This window comes from Coffea eugenioides, chromosome 2 (genome assembly GCF_003713205.1).
Source record: "Coffea eugenioides isolate CCC68of chromosome 2, Ceug_1.0, whole genome shotgun sequence".
Lineage (NCBI taxonomy): Eukaryota > Viridiplantae > Streptophyta > Magnoliopsida > Gentianales > Rubiaceae > Coffea > Coffea eugenioides.
Genome location: NC_040036.1, coordinates 9,416,754 through 9,442,102, shown reverse-complemented (window position 1 = coordinate 9,442,102; position 25,349 = coordinate 9,416,754). Strand labels below are relative to the sequence as shown.

At 35.5% G+C, this 25,349-nt stretch overlaps 1 protein-coding gene and 1 long non-coding RNA gene across 6 annotated transcripts; both read right to left on the bottom strand.

Annotated features, from left to right (window-relative positions):
- Positions 1–6,041: 6,041 nt before the first annotated feature.
- LOC113760600 lies at positions 6,042–11,141 on the bottom strand. Its single transcript, XM_027303243.1, has 4 exons — positions 9,021–11,141; positions 7,625–8,917; positions 7,088–7,202; positions 6,042–6,515 (listed from the first exon to the last, which is right to left on the bottom strand). The coding sequence occupies exons 1-4, from the start codon at positions 9,744–9,746 to the stop codon at positions 6,277–6,279; spliced, it is 2,373 nt and encodes a 790-aa protein (XP_027159044.1). The 5' UTR covers positions 9,747–11,141; the 3' UTR covers positions 6,042–6,276.
- A 2,062-nt stretch (positions 11,142–13,203) lies between these two features.
- LOC113762909 lies at positions 13,204–17,411 on the bottom strand. 5 transcript variants are annotated; one of them, XR_003467280.1, is made up of 5 exons: positions 17,226–17,411; positions 17,070–17,101; positions 15,128–15,309; positions 13,628–14,182; positions 13,204–13,529 (listed from the first exon to the last, which is right to left on the bottom strand). It is a non-coding gene; the product is annotated as an uncharacterized LOC113762909 (long non-coding RNA). The 5 variants fall into 5 exon arrangements; XR_003467283.1 differs by having other exon boundaries at positions 13,654–14,182; XR_003467281.1 differs by having other exon boundaries at positions 13,204–13,945; positions 14,102–14,182.
- Between the last annotated feature and the right edge of the window lie 7,938 nt (positions 17,412–25,349).

Here is a 25,349-nt window from a genome sequence, read left to right as displayed (position 1 = left end):
ATTCCATGTTTTGTGTATAACTTTTAGAAAATTTATTATTATCATAACTTAAATTAAGTTATGTTGGTAAAGTTCAAGTGTAGAATGAAACCTGCTTAGTACTTAACACTAAAAAAAAAAAAAAAAAAAAACCAGTGAACCTTTGAACCGGCTGGTTGGACCGGTCGAACCGCGAACCGGCCACCTCTCCGGTTCACTGACCGGTCCGAGTTTAAAAACATTGGTTTTTCCTCTTCATAAAATAAAAGTCGACCTTACGCAGAGACCTCTTGGATCGAACTCTAGAAGCATGCATGCATAAATGTGACCTGTATGCAGAGAAGTATCCAGCGTATAGACAAGCAGTAAGCATTTATCAGTTATGAAGATTGATATACATTGGAACTATGACATGTATTCGCACTAATTTTCAGCCATTCCAAGTCGCATTTGATTTGACTTGACTTGGCTTGGCTCTGAAATGCTCACCTCACCTCTTTTTCAGGGCTGGTGGGGGACACGATAAACGGCTAAAGACGTCAAGATGCCGTGAAAATGGAGTCTAAAATAACGATCCTTTCTCCTCTGTTAAAAGTCTTGAGAAGGAAATACTACCAATCAAGGTTCAGCAAGTCCCGTAGAAGGATGAAGTCGAGGGTTGGCAATTACGATAGATTCATGCTGTCCCGGTCGTGCAAGAAACTTTGTGCAGTGGGCACATCTGATTAATTCAAATCTCCAGGTGGCATTCACGATATCAATCATTACATTAATCGAACTTGCTTTTGATTGAATGGATTCGCCTACCCAAACGGAAAAGGTAAAGATGAAGATAACACTACTCGCTAATCGCTGCTGACCGTAACTTTTTGTCGTAAAACTAATAAAATAAGCTGCTCCAAGTAGGGAATGAAGTTAACCACTAGGCCAATGGCTCAGTGGCCATCAGCGAGGGGCTTAAGTCCCTCCTTGAGCTGTAGGTGAGGGTTCAAATCTCAACTGCAGCGAAAAAAATTTAAGAGTTGTACCATAACACTCCCTTGATCTAGTTGGGTTTGTATACCTACTAACCCCCTACCACAGACTCTTTAGGCTCCCCCTCCTCCTTAGATTAGGATAGAGTAGGTGCCTATGAAGATAGTGGAGCAATCAGTAGAAACATTGTAGGGGGATGCATGGACATCTACACTAATTATTCATTAATTTTATAACATTTTTAGGTCTGTTTAATGGGTGTCTACTAGGCACTCGTTAAGATATACCTAATATGTATACATGTAAGAGAAGGTAATAATTATTAATACGTGTATATACCTAATATGTTAGGTAAAATTTCATTATATTAACGAGTGATAAGTGTCCAATAGACCTCCGCTAGAAAAAATTCACATTTTTATTTTTTATATTCGTTTATCATTATCGCTACAGGGTTCTCTGGGCGCCAGGCCAAAATTCGGCCGCAACTTTTTTTTTTTTCTCATCTTTGACCATTGTTACTTCGTTTTTGTGGGTATGATGTTTCCATGTATATACAAGAGAACAATCAGCTTGTCGGGTGGTTTTTTTTTAAAAAAAAAGCGTAAATTTTGATAATGTCTTTTGTCCGTCATGAGGACAAAAAAGGGACAAAAAATTGGCATATGCCGGATAAGTACCAAAGATTCTACGATGGAGGATGGCGTGTACAATCAAGGAGGCGTAGTTCAAGTTCTGATTCGTCACTTCATTACATATTTTCGGGTCTTCTAACTTTTACCCTTGATTAAGTGTTGTTTGGATCACAATTTTCTAACAAAAACTTATATATTTTTTAATTATTTTTTTATTTTAGATGCATTAAATTGATACAGTACATGTTTTTATAAAAATTTTAAAAAATAAAAAATGTTAAACCGGGTAAGGTTCTTATCTTACTTGACCTTGGGGTAATTAAAGAGTAGGGCCGCGTGGAAGGAATTCATGCGAAGAACAAAAGCAGTCATTTTTTTTTTCTTTTTTAGAAGGTGAAAACTTGAAATGTTTTTAATTTTTATTGTAAACAAAGTCAACTATGTAGTAAACACAAATTCATACCGCAAGATAGATTCAAGGGTCAGAATTGTTACTTCTTGTGGCGAGCTTTTCGACACGTTCAGAATTGATAAAAAGGTCGCCGCAAGAGTAGTTGAGGCCCCCGATATTGTCCTGGAATCAAACCCCCCTTTTTCCCATTCCACTTGTTAAATTCCATTCCACTCCTCTCTCGCTAGAAAAAAAATTTTAAAAAAATAGCCGCAAGAGTAGTTGGCACTCGAGATGATCTTGCAACACTTGGAGTTGTCTTAACCTCGGAGGCATGCATATAATGGAAGCTGAGATTTCACCGACTTTCCAATAAAGGGCGATCAGGCTGACATACTAGTCTACGCTGTCTTCGAGTTAGTGTTTTTTTTTTTTTTGCATGTTTTTAAAAATTTGTTACCATTGTAAAATAACAGATGCCATATTAAGTGTTATTGTTAAATGTGTTAAAAAGTCGTTCATTTCTTTTTGACTTCATTAAAGATCCACATATATATATATATGTGTGTGTACGAGGTATGCTATATATTGCTTCTATCTTACGGTCTTGTTTGGATTGTAATTTTTCACAGAATTTTTTTTTTAATATTTTTAGTGAACACATTTTTCAATCACTTTTTTACTTTATATATATATCAAATTGTTACAGTATATTTTTCTATACAAGAATTTTCAGAAACTGTTATATGCTTGAATTTCCTGTGCTGTACCTACTTGTTCAATCGCTTTCAAACTAATCGGATTGTGAGAACATAGTGCGTTCTAAAATGAACTCAATTGAGTAGTACCATTTTGACTCGGTCCCCATTTTACCAAATTAAAGCTCCAAATGTGCTAGCTAGTGATCGTATAGCAAAGGGAAACAAAGACTTCAGGGCCAAAAAAAGTCGACGCCGTCCCATGCATGCCCAGTGAGATGTGTATAGTACAGAACGAATTTCTGCGGTGTAGGTTGTTGAGATTGTCAGGACGCCAAACCTGACAAAGTATTTTTGAGTGACTTTGAAGTCAGAAATTATGGGTTTCTCCAGTAGGGTTTGGAGTTGTTATAGTGACAGATTTGGGAAGAAGCTGCAGTACGCTACTAATTCTACTTTTATGGCTTAGCAACAAACGAGATGATTTAGTCGCGAATGTCAACGTTGAAACTCTGGGATTCAGAGGCTTTGTTTTCAAGTCTCGCAATTTGTTTTGGATGAGTAGTAGTTTGAATAAGGTGTAATTTATCTGGTTGATTCTATAATTGTGGATCATATATAATCTTGTTAAAAATACGACAGGGTTTGAGTCACTTTTGTAATCCCTTTACCCAACCAAACAATTTTTAAAAAAAAGACATAAATTTTAGAAAAGTTTTCATTACACATAACAAGAGAAACAACCGAGAAACAACCGAGAAACAACCTCAAAACTGAAGCATTCAACTGAAAATGATCTGATGATATGTTGAGAAGTCACTCAACATACAGATTTGTCAAACTCTAGGTTTTTTTTTCAACAATAGACATTTACAGGGGAAAAGTTAAACTACGCTCAGGCACACCAAACTCCAGGTTGTCAACTATAAATTATATGCTTATCCTTTTACATTTATATGCTTTTTATTATTTTGCCTCCCAGTAGTGGTTTATCATCACTTTGCCCTTTCTTAAACTTTGGGGAACAAAGATGAGTCACACTCTTCTTTTCATTTGCCTTTTGTTCCCTTTGTTTCTCTTTCTGTCCTAATAAAGTACAACACAATGCTATAGTAAAGCTTCAAAGTAATCTTTCTAATGGACAAGTACAATAATGATGGGGTGCAGTAAATTAGACTTTTCTATGCAAAAAAGACTAGTAGGAAAAAAAAATACCAATTTCTTTTGGAAAGATAATAATAGATAACCCATTGCAATACAAAAACTAAATTATTATGCAACATATATTGTTTGTATCTTGGAGGCACATGTAGTTGAATATATAATTACTAGAATTTATACATGCTATAGCTCATGATCAATGCACTATTCCTCGAAAAATATTACATATCACTTGAAAGATTTTATTTAAATTGAGATATTGAGATTAAGCAGATAGATGAATTCAGTCTAAGCATGCAAAGAAGAAAAAGAAAGCAAGAAAAAGGAAAAATTTGTGAAAAAGTAGTGGCATGAAATACAAAAGAAGACAGATGAAAAAGAAAGAAGGTGTAGAAAGGAAAAGGACTATACTAGTAGGGGCATATTTACCTAGTTACGCTCACTATTTAGAAAAATTGAGGGCTAAGTGCTACCATACTAATAAAATTGAAATTTAAAATTTGAATCCGTCAAGTTATTTAATTGTTAATTACTAAATCTGATATATTTGAGTGTATATCACATTAAGCGCGATGAGTGAATACATTGTCACTGATTTTTAGAAACAAGTTTTGTCTAAAAAAATTCAGTGCCAATTAATTAATTCAAATATTCTATTTTTAATTATAAAACGCATCTATAAAATTTAAATGCTGAATTGAATCTTCAAATAGGGCCTAAATTGAACTGGGAAAGTGAGACAAGTATATTAATACGGGGCGAAATAAATGTAATCTACCCTGACGCGAAAGGTAATAAAATCAAATGGCTCCTTAATGGAGGCGTAAAAGTATAATCATCCTGCACGCGATTAGTATCTAAGCAGTGTATGGCATAAACCTGTACGCGATTAGTATCTAAGCAGTGTATGGCATAAACCTGCTTAAAATATGGAATATTTCATCATCTGAAGGAACTTGATATACTAACTTTCTTTTTTTTGTTCTGAATGAAAAATGTTGGTCATCTCACGCCTAACAAAATCGTTCCAAAAAGAAAGGTGAAATGTACCAAAAACACACATGCCCAGCAGTCAAATTATAACTGCACTGTTTATATCTGGTCCACAAAGCTCATTTGTCAAGTCCTCTAGAGTTTAACCACCATCATGCTTTTAACTTCTTGTGAAAATACACGATGTCCGCAAACAAACTACTACTACTATTTGTGATCATTGTGATGATGGGCAGAGAAGGATTTGACTTCACAATGGACCAGAAGTGACATGGGAAATTCGCAGGACTCCCAATTTCTACGCCCACTTGAGCGTAGCGACCAACAAAAGCGTTTACAATGTCTTCAATCTCGGTGGCTATGCATTTCAAACGCCACAATTTCTTGTCACTTGTACTCGCTCCTCCAACCACCCAATTCATCCTTCTCCCTGATATACCCACTAACCCAAAAATAATTTATCTGTTATTTAATACTACTTATCTTTCAATTTCAGCTTTGGTTGGAAATTGACTCAAAACTATCATTCAACGATGCACCCAATTCCTCTTCATTCGCTAATAAGTATCCTCTAACTCAAAAGTCAAACTGGACAAAGAAGTTGACTTATTCTCAAAAGGAAAAGTAAATAAATAAATATTGAGCCATGACATAAGCTGGTAAACCCCGTCCGTCTAGGTATAATTTCAATTAAGCTTTTCTAAATCTATACTTAAAAGCCTAAATACATTGCCTCAAAACATCTTTAAGAGATTGTAAAGAACAAACACCGCTTACCTCCCTAATAGATTTTTTCTTTTTCTTTTTCTTTTTTTTTTCACTCCTCTCCAACGGTAGACTCTTAAGCATTTTAAAGGAGAAGAAATTGAGAATCAAATCAAAAAATCTCACAGCCACCTGACTAAAGAACTCGGTCAAAAAAATGAGATCGTTTTGCACTAATGATGTGCCTAAACTAAATACTAGATGCTACAAAAACAGCCAGGCCCAGACCGAACCAAGCAGGCAAAGAATGATTTCTCGGCCCAACTATCCTGCGACCCCATTTAGACCCACACCCTTTTTTCATTTTTTGGGGACGAAAGCCTCAGTATCTTCCTAAACACATTTGCAATTCATTTGTGGTATCCAGGCCTCCATCGCTCCTGAAACCACTTAAAAGCAACAAAAGCACTAGTGCAGATTCAGCACGAGTGCAGTAATGGAGTCTTAAAAAAAAAAACACTATTTTCTCTATTTTCCTGCGTTTTCTTTTAAACTTTCAAAGTTCTTGTAGAAATCCGGTATGACGTCATAATACAGAATGTACATCCCAATCAGAATCTATACAAAATTACAACAATGATACTACTGTCAAAGGTTGAACCACCTCCAAGGCATTCTCAAAAAGGCCGCCATGGGTACTCTCAGCAATTTGAGCTCCGGTCTCCGGAAACAAATCCAGTTACCCGACTGGGAGAAGGAGATCAGCGCTATCTGTCGATTCCGCAATTTGAGCCAATTCAGCAATTTTAAGTGCCATGGCAGCTTTGTAAGATGCCAAATCAGCATTTTCCATGAGCTGCTGAGCTCTTTGACGCTTAAGAACTGCCAACCCTTCTGACCTGTTTGCTGCAGCTTTGGCTTCTTCCACCTTCAAAACGGCATTTTGTTGTTCCTCAGCATCTTGCTCAGCCGCCATTACTGCCAGAGTCAAATTCAAAAACTCTTCAAGTCTGAATTTAAAAACTGACTTTCTTTCATGTTACAAAGCTTCAAGCGGATGCTTTTGACATCCAATTAACTCCCTTTGCAATAAAGATTTCATCCAACCCGTCAATTAAGCAGAACTACAAATTCAAAGATATGAAGCCAGCAAAACACTAGAAAAGCTAGAATTACTTCAGCAGATAAAAATTAATTTAGCTTTGTCCTCAATTAAACGCCTTAACTAAACCATACAACAAAATTGAAATGCCATCCAGGAACAACTTAAAATTAATGATGGCACGAGGACAAAGAGACCCCAAGTACAGACATTCAAGGCTGCCATGCAAATCACCTGGAGCATCTCATCTTAACCTCCAGACCCTCAAAAGGACATGCCTAATTGACTCCAAATGTAGACAGACAACTTAAAACAATCAGCAATGTTGCAAACTCAGGGTATTGCACATACACAACTTTCTGCCACTGACAAAACTCTCTAAAAGATAATAAACACAGAAAATCGCAAGTCCAAAATCTTAACTCATTGGGTTTTAAAGACTTTACACCTTTAAGAAAAGGACGCTGTTTCCCTCTTCCAATTTGGCTTCCCTGTCGTTTGAATGACCTTTTCTTGCGGAGGACAGAATTTGGTATCATTTGGGTTCTCCTTGGCTGATACAACTGCAAAGATAGAATTGGAACTTCACATAATCCACTCACTGATAACAGAGCCAAAAAAAAAAGGGAAAAAAAGGGTACAAGAGGCAGGATTCAATCAAAATAATTTATTTGCTAAAATAGAGTAACTGTAATTTTTTTTGGGTGGGAAAAAGATAGACTAATTCTACCATGATAGATTAAGAAAACACCAAAAACTTAACAAAATGATGCATAAAGTTTCTAAAGATGAAGAGAAATGCTACAAAAACATCTCACTAAATATTTTGCTAGCCATCATCATACATGTAGAAGTTACTTTTCCACTGTAAGTCGATGATAAAACCAAAATGACAACTTCCGACATACAATTCCACATTCTAATATCATATGAAAATGATATAAATAGTTTGACTACATGCTTTTATCGAAGCCTCTAATCATACCTGAAAAATCCTGATCAAGGATGCGCGTCTCTGCTTCCGTTTATTAACCCAGAAGCTGTGCACAGCCTCTAAAACACTCCTTTCCACATTCAGGCATATGTTAGGAATTGTTGTTTCATCAGAGAAATCATCTGGATTGCTGTGAAAACCTCTCTCAAAAGCATCAATTACCAACTCAAACTCCTCTGCAGACAAAAGTTTATGAAACTCATTCTTATTTAGCCACTGCTCATCATCAGAGTCCATATCATAGTTTGCTGTTCTCCTTGCTAACGCCCTACTCAGTTCATCATCTTTTACACTTATATATGTAGCAGGCCTTACATAATTGCCGCTGTTCACATAACCAGACACTTCATGCACCCCAGGAACAGGAATGAAACTCTCCACAGGAACCTGTGCATTGCGATCTGAACACTTCTTGTACAGGTCTCTGAAAATTGACCAGTTCTGCTTATCAGTGAACTCTAGCTTCCAACCACTATCCATACCCCACATCATGGCATGAGTGAAGCGATTACAATTACATGCTCTCATAAGACTCTGAGTGATGATACTGTACCTCTTCACTCCATCTCTCTTGATTGCAAGATGCCACTGTTTTTCAGCAGAAACTTCTAATGTGACAATAGCTCCTCCTTCCCTATAACACTTGTCAGAGTCTATAACCAGTATATTTGCAAAACAGCTAGTGGGATCAATATCCTGTTTCAATCCCCCCAGGGAAGACTTGACTTGTTTGATATTTGTGACAGAATGCCTGACAGTCCAACTCCTAAGCTCATGTCTCGGTGTTATTGGGGAAAGTTGATTGCTATTATGTCTAAAGCTAAGTAGATTAGAAGCCAAAGCTCCATTAGCTTTTCGGGCACCAAAAGAGGAAGGCCGTCTGCCCCTCTTTGATCTAAATGAACTTCTCTGAATGTTACGACCATTCCTCAGTTGCAGGTTTCGACCAGTTAATTTAGTAGGAGCAACATTTGACACTGACACTGACACTGACACTGACACCTCCGTCTTCCCAGAGTAATCATTTCTGGAGGCTGCCAATGCATCGGAAGCTTGGACGCTTTCAGTAAGCATGGACAGTGTTGATAAATTATCATTTTTATCATCTATACCCACTAAACATCGTTCAACAGAATACATCAGATGAGCAAAATGGAGTAGCATTCTTGAATGCAAATACATGAAACAATAAGGAACTGCAGAATAATCCACAGCAAAAACCGGTACCAAACAACTGGTACCCCATATCACGCAAACTCCACGCTCAGCAACTACATTAGAGCCCTGAGAAAATGAAATGGGTAAAGAAATTCTGAGATTTGCAGCAAGAACGAATTTAGCCAAATCAAGTACCTGAGAAACAGCAAAACAGGAAATACTACATTACCTGCAGAAAACGGATGCCACAAGAAGAGTATACAAGCGCAATTGCCTTGGAGTGAAGGAATGCAAATAGCTGCTGGATACCAACTCTTGCCTGCCTCATATACCTCAAAATAGAATTCAGAAAAGATGCAGCCATATACCAGCTACAACAGGAAGAGTCAAAAACTACCAAAAGGAAATGACCTCTGGCATTATCTAGTGATTCTTCTTGTGCCATCAAAGCCATATTTGAATCACCTGGTTCAGCCAACTCCGTCTGTATGGTTTTCTTCCTCCACTGCTTTCTAAAAAACTGCCTCCCATACCTCTTGTCATCTATGCTCCTTTTCTTATTACCATTAGCTGAAGATTCAACAAGACTAGAATCTACACACTTCCGCTTTCTTGTATATACAACTCCCCACCTCTTGCCAACATGGTTCTCTGCATCCAAACCCTCATGCAAAACTTTCTCTGGAGCAGATTTCACTACTTTTACGTCAACATCCATTCCCCTGACTTCCTGCTTAGCAGCAGCCTCATTTCCATGCCTGCCACGTTCTTTGCGTTGATTGGCACCACCTCCACCATCCCCAGAATTTTCAAGAAGCTCAATCCACTCGTCCCCATTGGCACTCTTCGTGTACTTCCCATCCCCTGTCCCTGTCCCTGTCCATAGACGCCTTCCTGATCTCAACACCCTCGCTCCGAAAACCCTGGTAGTCCTTCTCATTCCCACAGAAGGCATCGGAACGTTATTTTTACAAGGCAAAACTGAATCAATCTTCTCTCTGCACCAATTCAATGATACTTTGACCAAAATTGGCCAAAACCAAAACACTGAGCACTTTAAAGACCAAAAACCTACCTCAGTATTCTATCCCACCCAACTAAACTTGATATCCAGGATAGAATTTCAGAGTGTCACAAAGTTCAAATCTTGATACAGACTAGGTGCATGCTAAATCTTTGATATTCCAAAACCAAAACCCAACCAAGGTTTATCTTTGAACTGAAAACTAAGCAATTTCTCCACTCCAATCCAGTTTTCCAAACTCAAATCAATCATTGACCCACTCACTCCTCACTCAGTCTGAATAGGCCCACACAACTTTTAGCAGTCATAAAATCAAGAATCCGCAAAATCCAGTCATCCTAACTAAGGTCAGTCCGTATCCCCAGCCCCAACTCAGTCACGGACTCATCCGACCCAGATCAATCGTCAAAGCTACCCCGTAGTATAAGAAGGGTGGGGGGGACCCGTAAACCCGTTCAATTAATGCTCTTCCCCAGCCAAACTCGGTCAAGAACCCCCAAGACTCGGTTACAAACCCGGTCTAACTCGTCCCAAACACCAAGATACTTCACTGCATGAGGGTCTTCACCACCGCCAAAAACCACACAAAACCCAGATATAATATCATCTAATCTACAGAAACGGCTCAAAAGATAGAAACTTTATCCTCACCAACAAAAATAAATTAGAGAAACCAGTAAATATTACCCGGAAATAAGAGAGTCGAAAAGAAAGTGAAACTCTTTTCAATCCGCCATCTGTTAAAGATCTACAGAAGTCTAAAGATCTGAACTTTTGCTAATTTTTTCCTCTTATTTAGGGGAAAAAACGGATGTCTCTTCTGTTCAGATTGAGTTGCAGGGTGAGGGGTAGAGCTGTGGCGGAGGCGGAGGCGGAATCGGAGGAGGAGGAGGAGAGTTGGGGTGTGAGAGTTTCTAGGGTTTATCAAAATAAACCACTGAAAGAGAAGTGTAACTACTAGCAGGCAAGTGTGGACCGTTGGATTAAAAAATCAGGCGGTTAAGATTTTAGTGATGACGCCCCAGAAAAAGGTTGGATGGACCCAGGTATAGGTGGACGTTTCAGCTTCCCCCTCTTCTTCTTTCTTACATAGAGAAACAAAGACCAATAAGTGCTGATATTTTAGGATTCAATACTTTCTTTGGCCTATACAAATATATATATATAACAAAATGACCAAATTGTCCCGACGCGCCAAATGATATTTGGGATTAAACCTTTAGGTGGTTGAGGAGATTAGAGTCTTCTTATGAAAGGGAAACCGATGTTTTCTTTTATTTTAAAATTGGTCGTGCCCAATCTAAAAAAGAAAAACGAAAAAAAAAGAGCAGAGAGAGAGAGACGGGGCGGGAGAGAGGGAGAGCGCGCAATCGGTTACGGAGTCAGTAGTGGAAAAGGCGGCAACAATTTCTCCGCCTCAATAGGATATTTTAAAATATTTTTTCAGCCAAAAGGATAGAGTTGGCGAAAATTCATTGTATTGGTTCTTTTCTTGAAATGAATTAAAATCTACACCGGAGAGGAACATATTATATTACATTATCCGGGAATTCAGGATCAAAAAATAAAACACAAAATAATCAAAAAAGCAAAGGCACACCCAACATAGACAAGAAAGGAAAAATTTTTGCAAAAAAATAAAAGTAATTTACGAAAAATTTGGAAAAGGTTTATACTACTATTTTCGATCTATGTTGTATACACTCACTTTCATTATTTCTCTTGCATTCGAATACCTCTTGGATTTGTTTATTTATTTTTTAAAAAAAAAAATTAGAACTCGAACTCCACTTAACAGTATTCTAAATCATGACCTAACTAAAAATTTTACCCGTGCATTAGCACGGTCTTTTTTCTTATTTATTGTGAATTTATAAAAATATAAATAATTTAAATACAAAAATTAACAACAATCCTGCATATTCATCTATATTAACTTTAAAAAATTAATGTATTTTAAATGTTCAACTATTTACTAATTTTCAAAAATTTGTTTACGTATTTTCTCTATAATATGATAATATATATCAAATCATGTACCCCATATCAAAAACTTGGTAGATATTCTTTTTTTACAAATATTTTTTTAGATAATTTAAATTGTTATAATGATCATAAATTTAAAACTATACATTCATATTTAATTAAGTAGAAAAAAATCCAGTAATTCATTTTTCTTCATCTATAAATATTCAATTTCCAACAATATTCGTAAATCTATCGGTGATTCTCTTTTTCCAACAATTAGTTAATTCTCTTTTTGAATTAAGTTAATTCAAAATTCAGGGAAGAAATGATGAACAATTTGAATACTAATCAACAATATGATGATGAAAAGAAGTAATTTGGAATAGGAAATAATTTGGGATATGTAAGATTTTAATAATTGTGTTTAAAAAAGGTTTTACTATAGCTCTATATGTAATAATTTGATAGAAAACAGAATCATCAAGATAAGATTAGTTGGTTGTAAAAGCAATATTATTAAGATAAGATTAGTTATATTAAAATTAAAGATAATTTTTAAACATATAATATAATCTAAATAGGATATAATATAATCCAAATAGGATTTAATATGCGTGACCCATAACCCGTTAATGCTTTTCAATTAGATATGCCATATAAGAGTATGCACATTAAATTAATTTGCCAGAAGTAAACCTACCCGCCTACCTACCCCAAAAATATGTGTATGCATTAACACAATATATATAGCCACCAAAATAACAAATGTAAATATTATAACAACAACAACTTACAAAAACACAACAAATTCTACCACCAATACAAGTTGAATTCTGGTCTAGAGTTCATCCCATTCATCCAACTTAATAGATCAAATCAATTCCTACCACTAATACACTTCACAAATGTGAGCGTAGAGGGCCAAAGAAAGGTGAAGCGACAAAATTCCCAATTACCTTTTTACTTCGCATACATCAAATCTCTATAGTATATTTTTTTGCCAAAAAACTCCTAACAAATAGCAATCCGAACGGACCCATGCGAGTACAATATGAAAATGGTAAACTTTTAACGGTTATTGGCCAGGTTAAAAGAATGCAACACAGTGGAGTTACTAAGCTCGTCGGCTTGCCATTCCGTTTTATTTAGAACATCAAATAAGTGAATTGCAAGAGAAGACAGGTCTATGCGAATGTTACGAAATTTAAAGGGACATCCAAGAGGCATTTTGTTAATACACAATTTACGATGTAAATGCACAACTCGTATTTATTGTCCCCCCTTGCATTAAGACACTTAGATTTACTTTGCGTTCTTCTCAACCAAAGCCATATTTACATTTTGAATAATTTGTATGCAAAAAAAAAAAAAAACTATCTACATAAAAGACAATTTCTTAAGAACTTGCATGCTCTCCAGATTAAACTTTAGCAAAAAGACCAGTAAAAATGCGAAAGTAATTTCAAACAAAGATAGAGAAATATGAAATCATCCACCTTGAACATTTACCATTGCTTCGGCAGGTATTGCTACTGCAATATACATATAGATCCCACTTCTTAAGAGGAACAACAGTCAATGGTTAAATTTAGTTCATGAATGCCTTACCTTTTGCTCACCATTTCCAATTACATTCTACAGTCAAAATAACCGAACATGCTAACCTCTTGAGCAAACCTGGCCATGGACTTGGCTGGCATGCAACGTCAAATTTTATTTGTATAAGGTTAACCAATACGAGAATACCTACCAAAAGAGAAAAGTCAACCATGAAATATGATCTATCCCAATAAAAAAAAAGGTCTACAGTCAAATGAAATAATACTCAATTAGCCAGGCAGAACCTTATACAGGACTTTGAGAATCTTACGACTCTGTAATTCTTCTTCAAAGGAGCTTGATACCATGATCACAATCTGGCCTCAGATATGCTGCTACTCTGAACATACATCTTCAGACTTCTCAAGAACCAAGGAAATGACTTACAACATGAATCCCATAAAATCTTGCATGCTATTAAGCACTTAAATAAACAAACTATGGCTTGCTTCAGAAGGCTGTAATCTTTAGTCTTTTTATGATAGTCATCCTCCTACTATGAGCGCTAGGAGAAAATTTTCGAGCATGATCCCAATTTAAACTGCATTTTTCATCCCAACATACTGTGCACTAGTCAATCTCCTTTTAGCATGTAATAAAGGTCAACAGACACACTCAAGGAATCCAAAAACTAAATTACTCACGCATTTAGAATATTAACACAATGGAAACAAATAACGTAAGAACTCAAGTTTTGACTTATAAAAAACTCTCCATACCTTAAGTAAGGCACATAACTTTGAGGCATTGTTATTTACTCCCAGAAAAAGACTTCTCCATCCAGTTTTCTCACCCAGATCCTGCATTGACATTGAAAAGATCATGCCAACAAGCAGCTTAGGAACAGCCTCCTTAAAAAAAGTATTTGAGTTCTTTAATGCTATAAATCAAGCAGCTAGCATTCCCTCTATCATAGAAGGAAGACAATTATAAGTACTGCAAGTGGGGAATAACAACTAGGGGAACATTATCAGAATGTTTAAACATCTTTTGCTTCCTGAATCACTGAGAACTTAAATGACTTTGCGCTACCAACTGTATGCAGGATTAGACAAATTGACTGTATACTAAAGTTACACTTTAAGTAGAGCTCCTGACGAGGAAAACGAGCCAAGAACTTTTGGACAGATTCATGCACACAAACTATAAATACTTGCTAAATTCAAAATATTCCAAGGCCTATGAACATATAAACTCAAAAGTTTGTATTTCAAAGTCAAAAAGTGGACTTTGAACAGAAATTCAAAGAGTGAGCCTTACAAGTAAATGCTTATTTGTATCTAGTTAATGTACCTTTTGCATTTTTTACTATCACAGTTACAATTTGGTCCTCATCATTTCATTTCCCGGACAGAGGATGGTCAAACATGCTACTGTTATGACGTCTGTCCTGTCTTACTAGGAACCTTTTCTCGTTCCCACTACAAGGGGCAATGTGAAAAAGACATGCAATTTTTATACAAAAAGTAGCATTAGAAGTTCAGCGTTAGACACTAAGCAAACAAATCAGAGAAGACCAGACTAAGGAATTTTAATAGCTATATGTAGACATTCCTGTGGTTAATATCTGATTATAATTCCTTTCCTAACTAGACCTAGTACATTGAGTGATGAAGTGCCACACAGTAGTAGAAAAAGATTGACACTGAAAGAAGCACGCAGATCTTGTCAAATATTTTCTTTGACAATGAATAAGTGAAATATTTAATATGAGGAAGCACTATTTTCCATTCTCTAGTCTGTACCTTTGTTTTTTAGGGGGTTTCCAATTGGGATGCCCACCTTTTAGGCACAGGTAGTCTCTGGCAAGAGCAGTCATCTAACAGCATTTTGTGGGTGTTGATTGTGCCCCTTTACCAGGTTTATGTATGTCATCACAATTCCCCTGCATCTATAGTTGAAACCTAGATATGGAGAATGTCTTCATCTGAAAATAATGAACAATTGAAACTAGAAACGTCACAAAAGGGATGTAATTATAACCTGAGTTGTCAGCATGTCAATATGTGAATTTTCGGAGCTAATATCAGAAATAACATAATTAGACTGTCAATGCTACCAAAAGCAAATATTCCTTGTTCTATTGAGTATAATAGCTATAATATTTAATAAATACTTAATCGCACAGTCCTCATCATAGCATCAAAAGCAATTCAACAGATGAACTTCTGAGGAACAGTACTTTTATTTGTTCACCACTTATAATAATGGCATTTTCAAACCTCATTATACTTTTCTGCAATTCAGGAAATATGATCTCTCCCAGCAACAAAAAATGAGATATATACACTGAAAGACAAACACACATGCATAACTGAAGTCACTAAAAGACAATTTTAAGTCCAGTAATTGTCCTTTTAATAAAATCTATAATGACCACAGATATGGGTGCATCTGAGCAAGATATATTCATCGCATGAATCTTTTCAAAGTTAAGGTCACAAATAAAGTCTTCAGATGAGAAAATACAGCCAAAGGATGAAACAGCAAGGTTCCCTACTAGGGATACCAGCATTTCTCAATAGATAATAGGGGTCAGAAGTTATAGCTATCATAAACTAAACAATCTGTGGATGTTAAAAAGCAAGTCAAAATGCAGATGCCAACAATTAATGGCAAAAGAAAAACTGAAAAGTTAAATCATGTATCTATTAGAAGGGTCTGGATTTGTCAGATGCTAAACGTGATAAATAGTGGTAAAATGAGCTCACGGACAGTTGAACTATCCATTCCAAGTAACAGAGATTAACATCAGTTTTGGATATGAGATTGAACTCTCTTCACCTACAATATGTGCAGAAGAGGACAGTGAAACTATTTATATGTTATGACAATTTGAGTGAGCATTATAAACCGAAAAGTCATAAACTACTTGATTCAACTTACAATCAGAACTTTATGAAATAACATTTGTACGCTAATATGGAAAACTGTCCCAGAAATGTTAGGCCAAAAATTTTTGCACAATGAAGCTACCCATGCTAAATCACATCTCTAAAGATGGCATTTCTACATATGGGTGATTGTAACGACTATATGAATCAGACAACACAAAATTGTCAAGGACATTGATGAAAACATTTCTGAAGGAACATGGGAGAAAAGAGAGGGGCAAAAAGCTCATTTGATCGCTATTTGAAAAAAATAAAAAAATATATAAACAAGGAAAACAAGCCCATGTCCTTGATAGAGTGAATTTCGTATAGAAACCCCCATTCATAATGGAATCATGGAGCAAAAAGCAAATAGTTGATACCAACATGACCACAATTACGTACATACCTACAGACCCACATATGCCTAAATGGTAGACAATAAAACATTGCAATTTGCAATACATACACGTGTAAATATGCATATCGCCAAATTCTGAGTATCAATCCACAAAACTGGTCAAGATTCACAAAGAACTCAACAAATATAATAAAAGAGCAGCAACAATTAACAAAGAAAACTAAAAGTTAAGAAAGTCAAGTCATAACCTTCACGGATTTCTCGAACTGGACTGCTGTAAACTTCCAGTAATAGCTCCCACACACAACACAAGCATATTAAAAGGAAACGGTAAAATCAACTAAACAAACCCTCAGTTTCCATCAAACTTAAATGCCCACGATACAAACTTGAATTAACTTGCAAAAAACAAATCAAGCTTCGAAAACTTGTGTCTGAATAAAGCAAATATACCTCAAACAGCAAAGACCATCGGAACCCATCACCTGAAATAGTCAGAACATTAAGCTACGATCATATTTCGTAGTTCAAATCACTCGAATGTTATTATTACTGATGAAAACAGAGAAACAGCTAATCGAATTCTTTAAATGTTCTGACAAGACTAACCGAAGAAGAAGCTTTGATGCAATGCAAGCATCAGAATGAAAAGCCTGTGCGTAGAGGTAGAGAGAGCCCTTTTGGGGCAATGTTGAGACCTGTTGGAAGAGATCAATGTGCCCTAGTCCGGGTTCCAATTATAAGAGGAGATCAGATCAACGTACCCCAAACCTTTGGCATAACCGAACAACCTTCCAACCCTTCCACATGTAGAGATGATGCTTAATTTGGTCACGTCTAGTTTGGATTTTTATAAATCATGTGGCTAATAATTTTCAAAGCATGGTGATTATTAATTTTTGTATCAATTACATGCTTTTTGTGGATTAACTTCAAGTTTAAAGAGAAAAAGTTTGTTTTAAAAATGGTGGTAAATGGAACTTTATGATGTTAGAATGGTAAAGGGATGCTTATGACGACAATTCAGAAGTCAATTCCACCTAAAATTGAACATCTTAGTACTATCAAAAAAATTAAAAAAAAAATTAAATGAAAGCTAGTATATCAAAATCTAAAAATAAATTTCGTGAAATATAGAATAAAAATCAAACATCTTAGTTGAAAAACTTTAAAAAAAAAAGAAAGAAAGAGTCGGGAAATATCTTTTAGCTTTTTATTATACTCTTAATAGAGATCATCCTAATTTCTTACTATATTAGTAAGTGAGTTTTATGTAAACAATGCATGCTTTAAAGTTCCAACTTAGAAAATCATATGATGGGTTGTGTTTGGTATTAATGTGTGTTCGGATATAAGATTATTCGAAGAAAAAAAATCAAACAACATTTTTATAATGTGGTTGTTTGTGTAAGATGAAAGAGTTGGGCGAAAAATATATTTATAATATAACAAATTTTTATTTTTATTTTTATTTTTACAAAAAAGGGTTATCCGAACAAATTCAATTGGAGGCATAGGAAAAATGTAATTATCGGTCAACTCTTACACAAAATATTAAACGCATGACAATTTAGGTGATAATGTTCAAAGTTCAAGGTGTAATTTTGGCAGGGATATGCTTGTTTCAAAGTACTTTTTTTTTTTTTTTTGGGTTCAAGAGATGCAAGAGCCTTCATTAGCCGTCTAATGTCAGGGGATGAAGATTTAATCAAAGAGATTAACATTTGTTTGCATAAAAATTGAAATGAGCATGTCTAACATGTTGAAGAAGTATCAACGTGCAATATGGGCATCTAGCCACTCTTGGAGGACATTGATGATTTAACACAATATTTCAAGCAATGCACGATTTCTTTTGTATCTAGAACAGTTCAGGTAACAAGTGCTTACACATTTTGCAATAAAAATAGTTAATGACATAGAGTGAGTAAATGATTTTCCAACTTGGCTGATTGAAGCAGTTAGGAAGGATGAGAGAGTGAATACCCCTTTTGTAATTAACTCTTACTAGTATAAATACCCGTGCTACGCACAGTAAATTACATTTTTGAAAAAAATTATAATCTATAGAGGAATTTAAAAATAGTAAAATGTTATAATCACGGGCACATGAAAATATATTTAAAAAAATGAAACTTTGTAACAATAATTCAATATATGATAAAAACATCTCCATTATTTATAAACTATCACTTTGATGAAGGTTGGATCCTGAAAAAAATAGAAATCTATATTATAAATTGAGCGACATAAGGGTCCAATTAAATATAATTGAATATTTAATTTGATAAATAAATGAAATATTTACAAACATTTTGCCTTCGATTTGATAATCTTCTACGAAGGTGTGAACATTTTTCACACTAATCAACTCTGAGTACGAACGCCAGTATTAGGGGTTTAATTAATTCTGTTAATTTTTGTGGAGTTCGTACTATAAATGAGAATGCGCGATTTTTGCATGAATTAATGTGTTGGTCGAACAATGCACCTCCATTTTTCTGACAATTAAAAGCATACATAATTCAAAATTATCTTTTGTTTTAGACAGGTTGTAAATAATATTGTATAAAAATATATACATATAAATAATGTATACATTTATTTTTAAATCTCTAAGATATGAAACATTATAACGAAACATGAATCGTGCATGTCTGTCTTGAAGAGCGAGGTATAGGTTACCACTGAAATCTCTAACTTCTATGTTAACATTGTATCTGTTAAGAAGAAATTGTGATGTATGATGTAAAAAAATTATATTAAAATTCAAAATATATGAAAATAATTACCTGACAATAATGTCAACTACGTCATTACAATGGATACAAACCATTTTTGCAAAATGAGATTGACATGGTTGTACGCAATTTTTGCATAACTCATGAAACATATTGTCTATGTTGATACTTTGAATGTAAACAAGTATCCAAAAATATTTAACCTAAAACAATCCAAAGAATGTATAGATTACAATTATTAATTCGAAACTACATGTAGATATTTGTTCATTACTTAATTAATTTAGAGGATTTGTATCGTAGATATAACTGCATATTCGGATATCCATATTCTCTTAGCATTTGATATCAACAATGCTTGGAACATTGTAAAACTGCATTATCGCAACCACGTCACTAATTTCTGAGCACATTTATCATTCTCAAACCTGCAAATTTTTCAAATACATATTCGTAAGGGTATGAAATATTTTTAATAATTTAATATTTTGATATTTGTAAAACTTACCAACTGTGTAGGTATTGAGCAAAATTCAAGTAGTAATTGACATACAATTTGCTTGCTCGAATAGTATAAAGTGACGGTCCTGCACAATGTGCTATATTTATTGATAAACTATAAAAATTAAATAAAATAAAGTGAAAATAAATTGAATTACTTTTATGGGAATCAGTAGTGGCACGACGACCATTTGACACACGCAAGCTAATAAGGATAACAACAGCAAGTGGAAAGAGATCTTGCTCAATCTTATCATGGAATTGGATTGGAAGAGGTTTAATTGTAGTGTGAATGTGTGTGAGGAGTGTTAGTTGGAGTTAAGTTCTTGTTTGAGGAAAACGTGGGAGTGTTAGTTGGAGTTAACTTCTTATTTGAGGGAAACGTGGGGATGTGATGTGCTCATGATATTTTTTACGAAATAAATTAAATGTAAAATGCTAGAAAAATAGAGTTAAGAGTGGGAAGGATTGTGAAGGCTTGTTACTAAAAATCCCTTCTCAAATTTATATAGATATAGATATTTTTAAATGTTAATATATATATAATGATATTGTCATTTGTTAAAAAAAAGAAAAAAAGAAGAAGTATACTTACTATTGATAGCTAGAGATACGAAGAAGTATACTTAATTTTAAACCAATCCAAATTCGATCAATTGATAAAGTTGAGTCACTCTTTTAATCAAAGTCCTATGTTGTAAACTCCATAAATAAGCTACCATCTCGAACTCGAGGTCTGTCTTGATTCATGAAGATTAAGATAACTCATCACATCCAAACTTTTTTCTCATTTTGGAGTAAGAAACAGCGATATTGGAGCGTCATAATTCACATGTTTAGTAACTATGAATGGCAAGCGGTCTCGAAACGCAATGCAATAGGGCGACTCTCAATGCCATTGCAACATGCCAAATTAAAGTCTGTCAAAGCAAAATAATATCAACTCGCCTGATTTTTGGTTTATTAGTTGTATGAGCCTCTCTAGAATTAGTCTTTTTTTTTTTCAATTCGCCACGTCAACTCTACTCTTATTTTAAAAGTAATTTCACTCGGCATTTGAAAAATTGAAAACAAAATCATAATCAAATTAGACAAGCATACTATACACTCGTATGAATTTGGAGAAACCACGGCCCCGTTTGGAAGGTGAGTTTTTTGAGTGTTTGTATAAAACTTTACTGTAAAATACTGTAGAAGTTGTAGAAAAACTTTTGTGAGATGAAAAACTTTTTTTTCTTTTTCTTTTCTTTCTTTCCTTTTCTTTTTTTTCTTTCTTTCTTTTTTCTTTTCCTTCCTTCCCCTTCCCCTGCGATTCCTCTTCTCCCTCTCCCGCCACCCCTTTTCCTCCCCTCTTCCCCGCCACCCCTCTGCCCCTTCTCCTTCCTTCCCCCGCCACTCCTCTTCTCCCTCCCCGCCACCCTTTTCCTCCCTTCCCCCTACCACCCCCCTCCCTCTCCCGTCGCCCCTCTGCCTCTTCCCCTTCCTTCCCCCGCCACTCCTTTTCTCCATCCCACGCCACCTTTCCCTTCCCGCCCCCTCTCCCGTCACCCCTTCTCCCCCCTCCCTTGCCGCCCCTCTTCTCGCTCTGCCCCGCCACCCCTTTCTGCCCGCCACCCGTTTTTCTCCCCCCTCCCCCATCCCCGTCGCCCTCAGCAGCCACACGCCAGAGTAATGGAAGCCATGGATTTTTTTTTTTTGCTTTTGCCCGTCACCCCTTCTCCTTCTCTCTCCCCTTCCCTTAACTACGATCTGGTCGCGTGACCAGATTACAGCCCCCCTCCCCCTCCACTTTTGCGATTTGGTCACGGGAAAGGGAGAGTGGCGGGGAAGGGAGAGGGGAAGAGGGGAGGGGAGGACGAGAGGGAGAGAGGAGGAGAGGAGGTGAGGGAGAAGAAGAGGAAAAAAAAAGAGAAAGGCAGTGCTGGAATTGTTGACCGTCGCCGGGAGCGGTGGTGGAGGCGGTGGTTGGCGCGGGAGGACATGGTAGATTGGGTGAGGGAGGGAAAAGAAGAAAAATTGAAGGGAAATTTTTTGTGTATTAGATGGGTGTGTAGGTTAAAAACTTTGATAAGTTTTTTGGGTTCCTGTAGTAAAAGTTGTTAAAAAATTAATTTTATACAAATTTGGTAAAAAATCAAGGTTCCAAACAGGCCCCACGCCTTAGTAGCAAATTCAAGACATTTTCACTATCAAATTCAGGACAAAATTCTTGCAATTGATTCGAGGGGAAAAAATGTCGTTAGTTATACTTCCTTGAAAAGTTCCGTTCAGTGAATAGCGAAATGCGTTAGGAAAAAAAAAAAAGAATGGCGAAATGCGGCATAGCGTACGCGTCTCTGCACTGCACCACCATTCAACTTACGTAGTTACATGTCAAAATTCATGACTTTTGCATCTTTTGTTCTAGAGTGAATTAGATAGTTCACGTCCACTGAATTAGATGGGGTTTCTATTCACATTGAATCCCCTTCTTTCTTAGATTATACTAGATTAGATTATAGAAATTTTATTATTGTGATAAAAAAAAAGAATTAGATAATTCACATTATTAATAAATAAAAAAAAACAAAGATATCTGGGACTGGGGACCGCAGAAGAAAAACTAAAGGGTCCAACAAAAGCCAGGTGTGCGTGAAATTTCTTGCATCCACAATAAATCAATAGGAAAAAAACTTGAGTAGACTCTGTGTACGGGCCCACCTGTAAACCGGGCAGTATAACACTCACAACGTCATTGCTACCCATTAAATATTCATAATCCAGAATTCACTCCGCATGCCCTTTTTATTACCCGGGAAGGCTACACTTGCCAAACCTCAACCTACCAGTCGGGGTTCCATTTTGATTTTTGACCGCCTCCTCCTCCAATTTTCATATTTTTTGGTGCTATTGATTTCTTTCCAGTTCGCTAGATCAAATCCTTACGGGTTGGTTCCAATGAAAGTGGGGGTTAGATCGATCTCCACCAAACCTACAGTAGTCACAACCGCCTTCATGCTTTTTTGTCTTCTTCCCAGTTCTCCTATTTCTCACAAAACAAGGGGTTTGAGTTTTTTTTTAGTTACTTAAAACCCATATTTTGTCCCCAAAATTACAGAAAAAAGAGCCAAAAATTAAAGCAAAATGAAAAAAGATCAAGACTTTATGGGTTTTTTTATTTTTTTTGGAGGTGGGGGGGGGGGGTTCAGCGATTTCATTAGTGTGTTTGGATTGCTAAATTATTCCAAATAATATTTTATTTGTACCATAAACATATTTTTCAATATATCTTTTTATATTTTTAATTATATATTTATTTCAAATATATCACATAACAAAAAATATTATAATAATTATTTTAAATAATACTTTATCCAAACACACTAATTTTATAATATTCTTTTTTTTGAGAGGGTTTGAAGATGAAGAGTGCGATGGAAGTTAGGGAAGAGAGAACAAAGAAAATCCTAAACTGGAAAGTGGTTTTGCGACCCAAATTCAGATTTGTACAATATGCCAAAGGAATTGACGGACGGATGCAAGAACAATCTAGCGCACGAATTAGGGTCTGTTTGATAACATAAAAAAGTGCTGAATCTGAATTTTTTCAGACATTCAGATGTTTTGAGTGTTTGATAAATGAAAATCTATTTGCTGAACTTGTTAAGTAGTGCTGAACCTGTGTGTATTTTTTTCAGCACAAGAATCCTAACTGAATGCTTAATTCTGATAAGAATCAATAGAATTACTTCAACTACCTTATCTTATCTACCAAATCTACCCTTGTTTGTTAATTATGTTCAAAATTCTTATCTAATTAAACAACCTAATATTCTCTATCTAACGATTTTTAGTTTCTCTTTTCTCCCTTTTTAATGACTTTCACATCTTCTCCATACTCCTCATATAATATATTTCATCTTTTATATTAATTTGATTTAAAAATAAATATTGTCATTTTCATACCTAACAATTTTAAACTAATTAAATCATAGATTCTATTTCTTTTTTGAATGAAAGGATATAAGGGCAAAATTGTCAAATTAAACTTATTAAGCATTCAGTTATAAATATTTATCAAACAGTATAAATAGGTTTAGCATTAAAATTCAGACATTCATATATTTTTTTCAATGCTTAAAATTCAGCAAATTAATTGTTTCAGTATTCAGATTTCAGAATTCAGATTCAGATTTATCAAACGGAACCTTAGTCCAATTGGAAGGCAAAATTCGGTGAGAAAGCTAACCACGGTCCACGGCTAAGCTAAGGAAGAGTTTCTGATATTTTTAACATTTATTTCACGTTGATTTTTTTTTTTTGACGTAACGGCACATTTAATCTAATCTAACATACTCCTACTCTCAAGGAGAGGGGAATTTACTCTATGAGGTGGTCCAACTGAGCCGGAGGAACTTGATGGGAACTGAACTACCACCAGACCAGACGGGTGTATCACACACCCTTGAGGCACATTGATGAGAGGTAAGGTTTGAACCATTGACCTCCCACCCTATAATTAATGTGATAGTCAACTCCTCTAGAGGGAGGTGATTATTTATTTCATGTTGATGATGTGGCCGTCTAATCTAACATACTCATACTCTCAAGAAGAGGGGAATTTACTCTATGAGGTGGTCCAACTGAGCCGGAGGAACTTCATGGGAACTGAACTACCACCAGACCAGACGGGTGCATCACACACCTTTGAGGCACATTGATGAGAGGTAATGTTTGAACCATTGACCTCCCACCCTATAATTAATGTGATAGTCAACTCCTCTAGAGGCAGGTGATTATTTATTTCATGTTGATGATGTGGCCGATTTAAGCTATTCGGCTTACTAGTGGAACCGTAGATCGAGACTACACAAGTTTTTATCAAATCAATAACATGAAGAGGTCTTTTTCCTTTTTTTTCCCCTTTTATCTTGGCAATAAAGCTATAATAATACTACAAAATTCACCCGAAAATGAAAGGATACAAGTGTATTTTCTCTTCCTGCCAGTTTTTATCAACGAGTGTTAGCTGGCTACTAATGCTAGTAGTATTTATCTAAAGGAAAGCAACAGTAGTACAACACATCATCCTGGATATACACAGATATATATTGGATAAAATAACATGTTATCCCGATTATATATGTGCATCATTTCTCAAATATCACATATATGAATTAATTAGGAAAAAATGAAACAAAATTTTGGTGCTAAAATTAGGGAAAAATATTTTAGCTAAATATCTTATTCCAAGAGAATTAAATCAATTTATTTTTTTTTTGTTTTGGTGGGGTGTGGGGGGGAGGGGATGGGGGGAGAGTAAAACTGTAGAAGAAGAGGTACCTAGGCAACCAATCCTGACCGATCGTAAAAAGTTTGAAAAAGCTCGTGCTCTGAAAGCTACGGATAAACGAACAAAAGAGAAAATGAAACGAAGAAAGCATTAAAAAAATCAGTCATGTGTGGACAAAATGTAACCGTACTATAAAGTTGATCTTCCATGAAACGGCGA

Excerpts from the sequence above, each read along its gene's own strand:
- LOC113760600 (XM_027303243.1), bottom strand. The coding sequence starts at position 9,746 with ATGCCTTCTGTGGGAATGAGAAGGACTACCAGGGTTTTCGGAGCGAGG. Across the intron at positions 7,203-7,624 it reads CCTTGATCAGGATTTTTCAG|TTGTATCAGCCAAGGAGAAC; the intron begins GTATGATTAGAG and ends CTATCTTTGCAG. Across the intron at positions 6,516-7,087 it reads ACAGCGTCCTTTTCTTAAAG|TAATGGCGGCTGAGCAAGAT; the intron begins GTGTAAAGTCTT and ends TGACTCTGGCAG.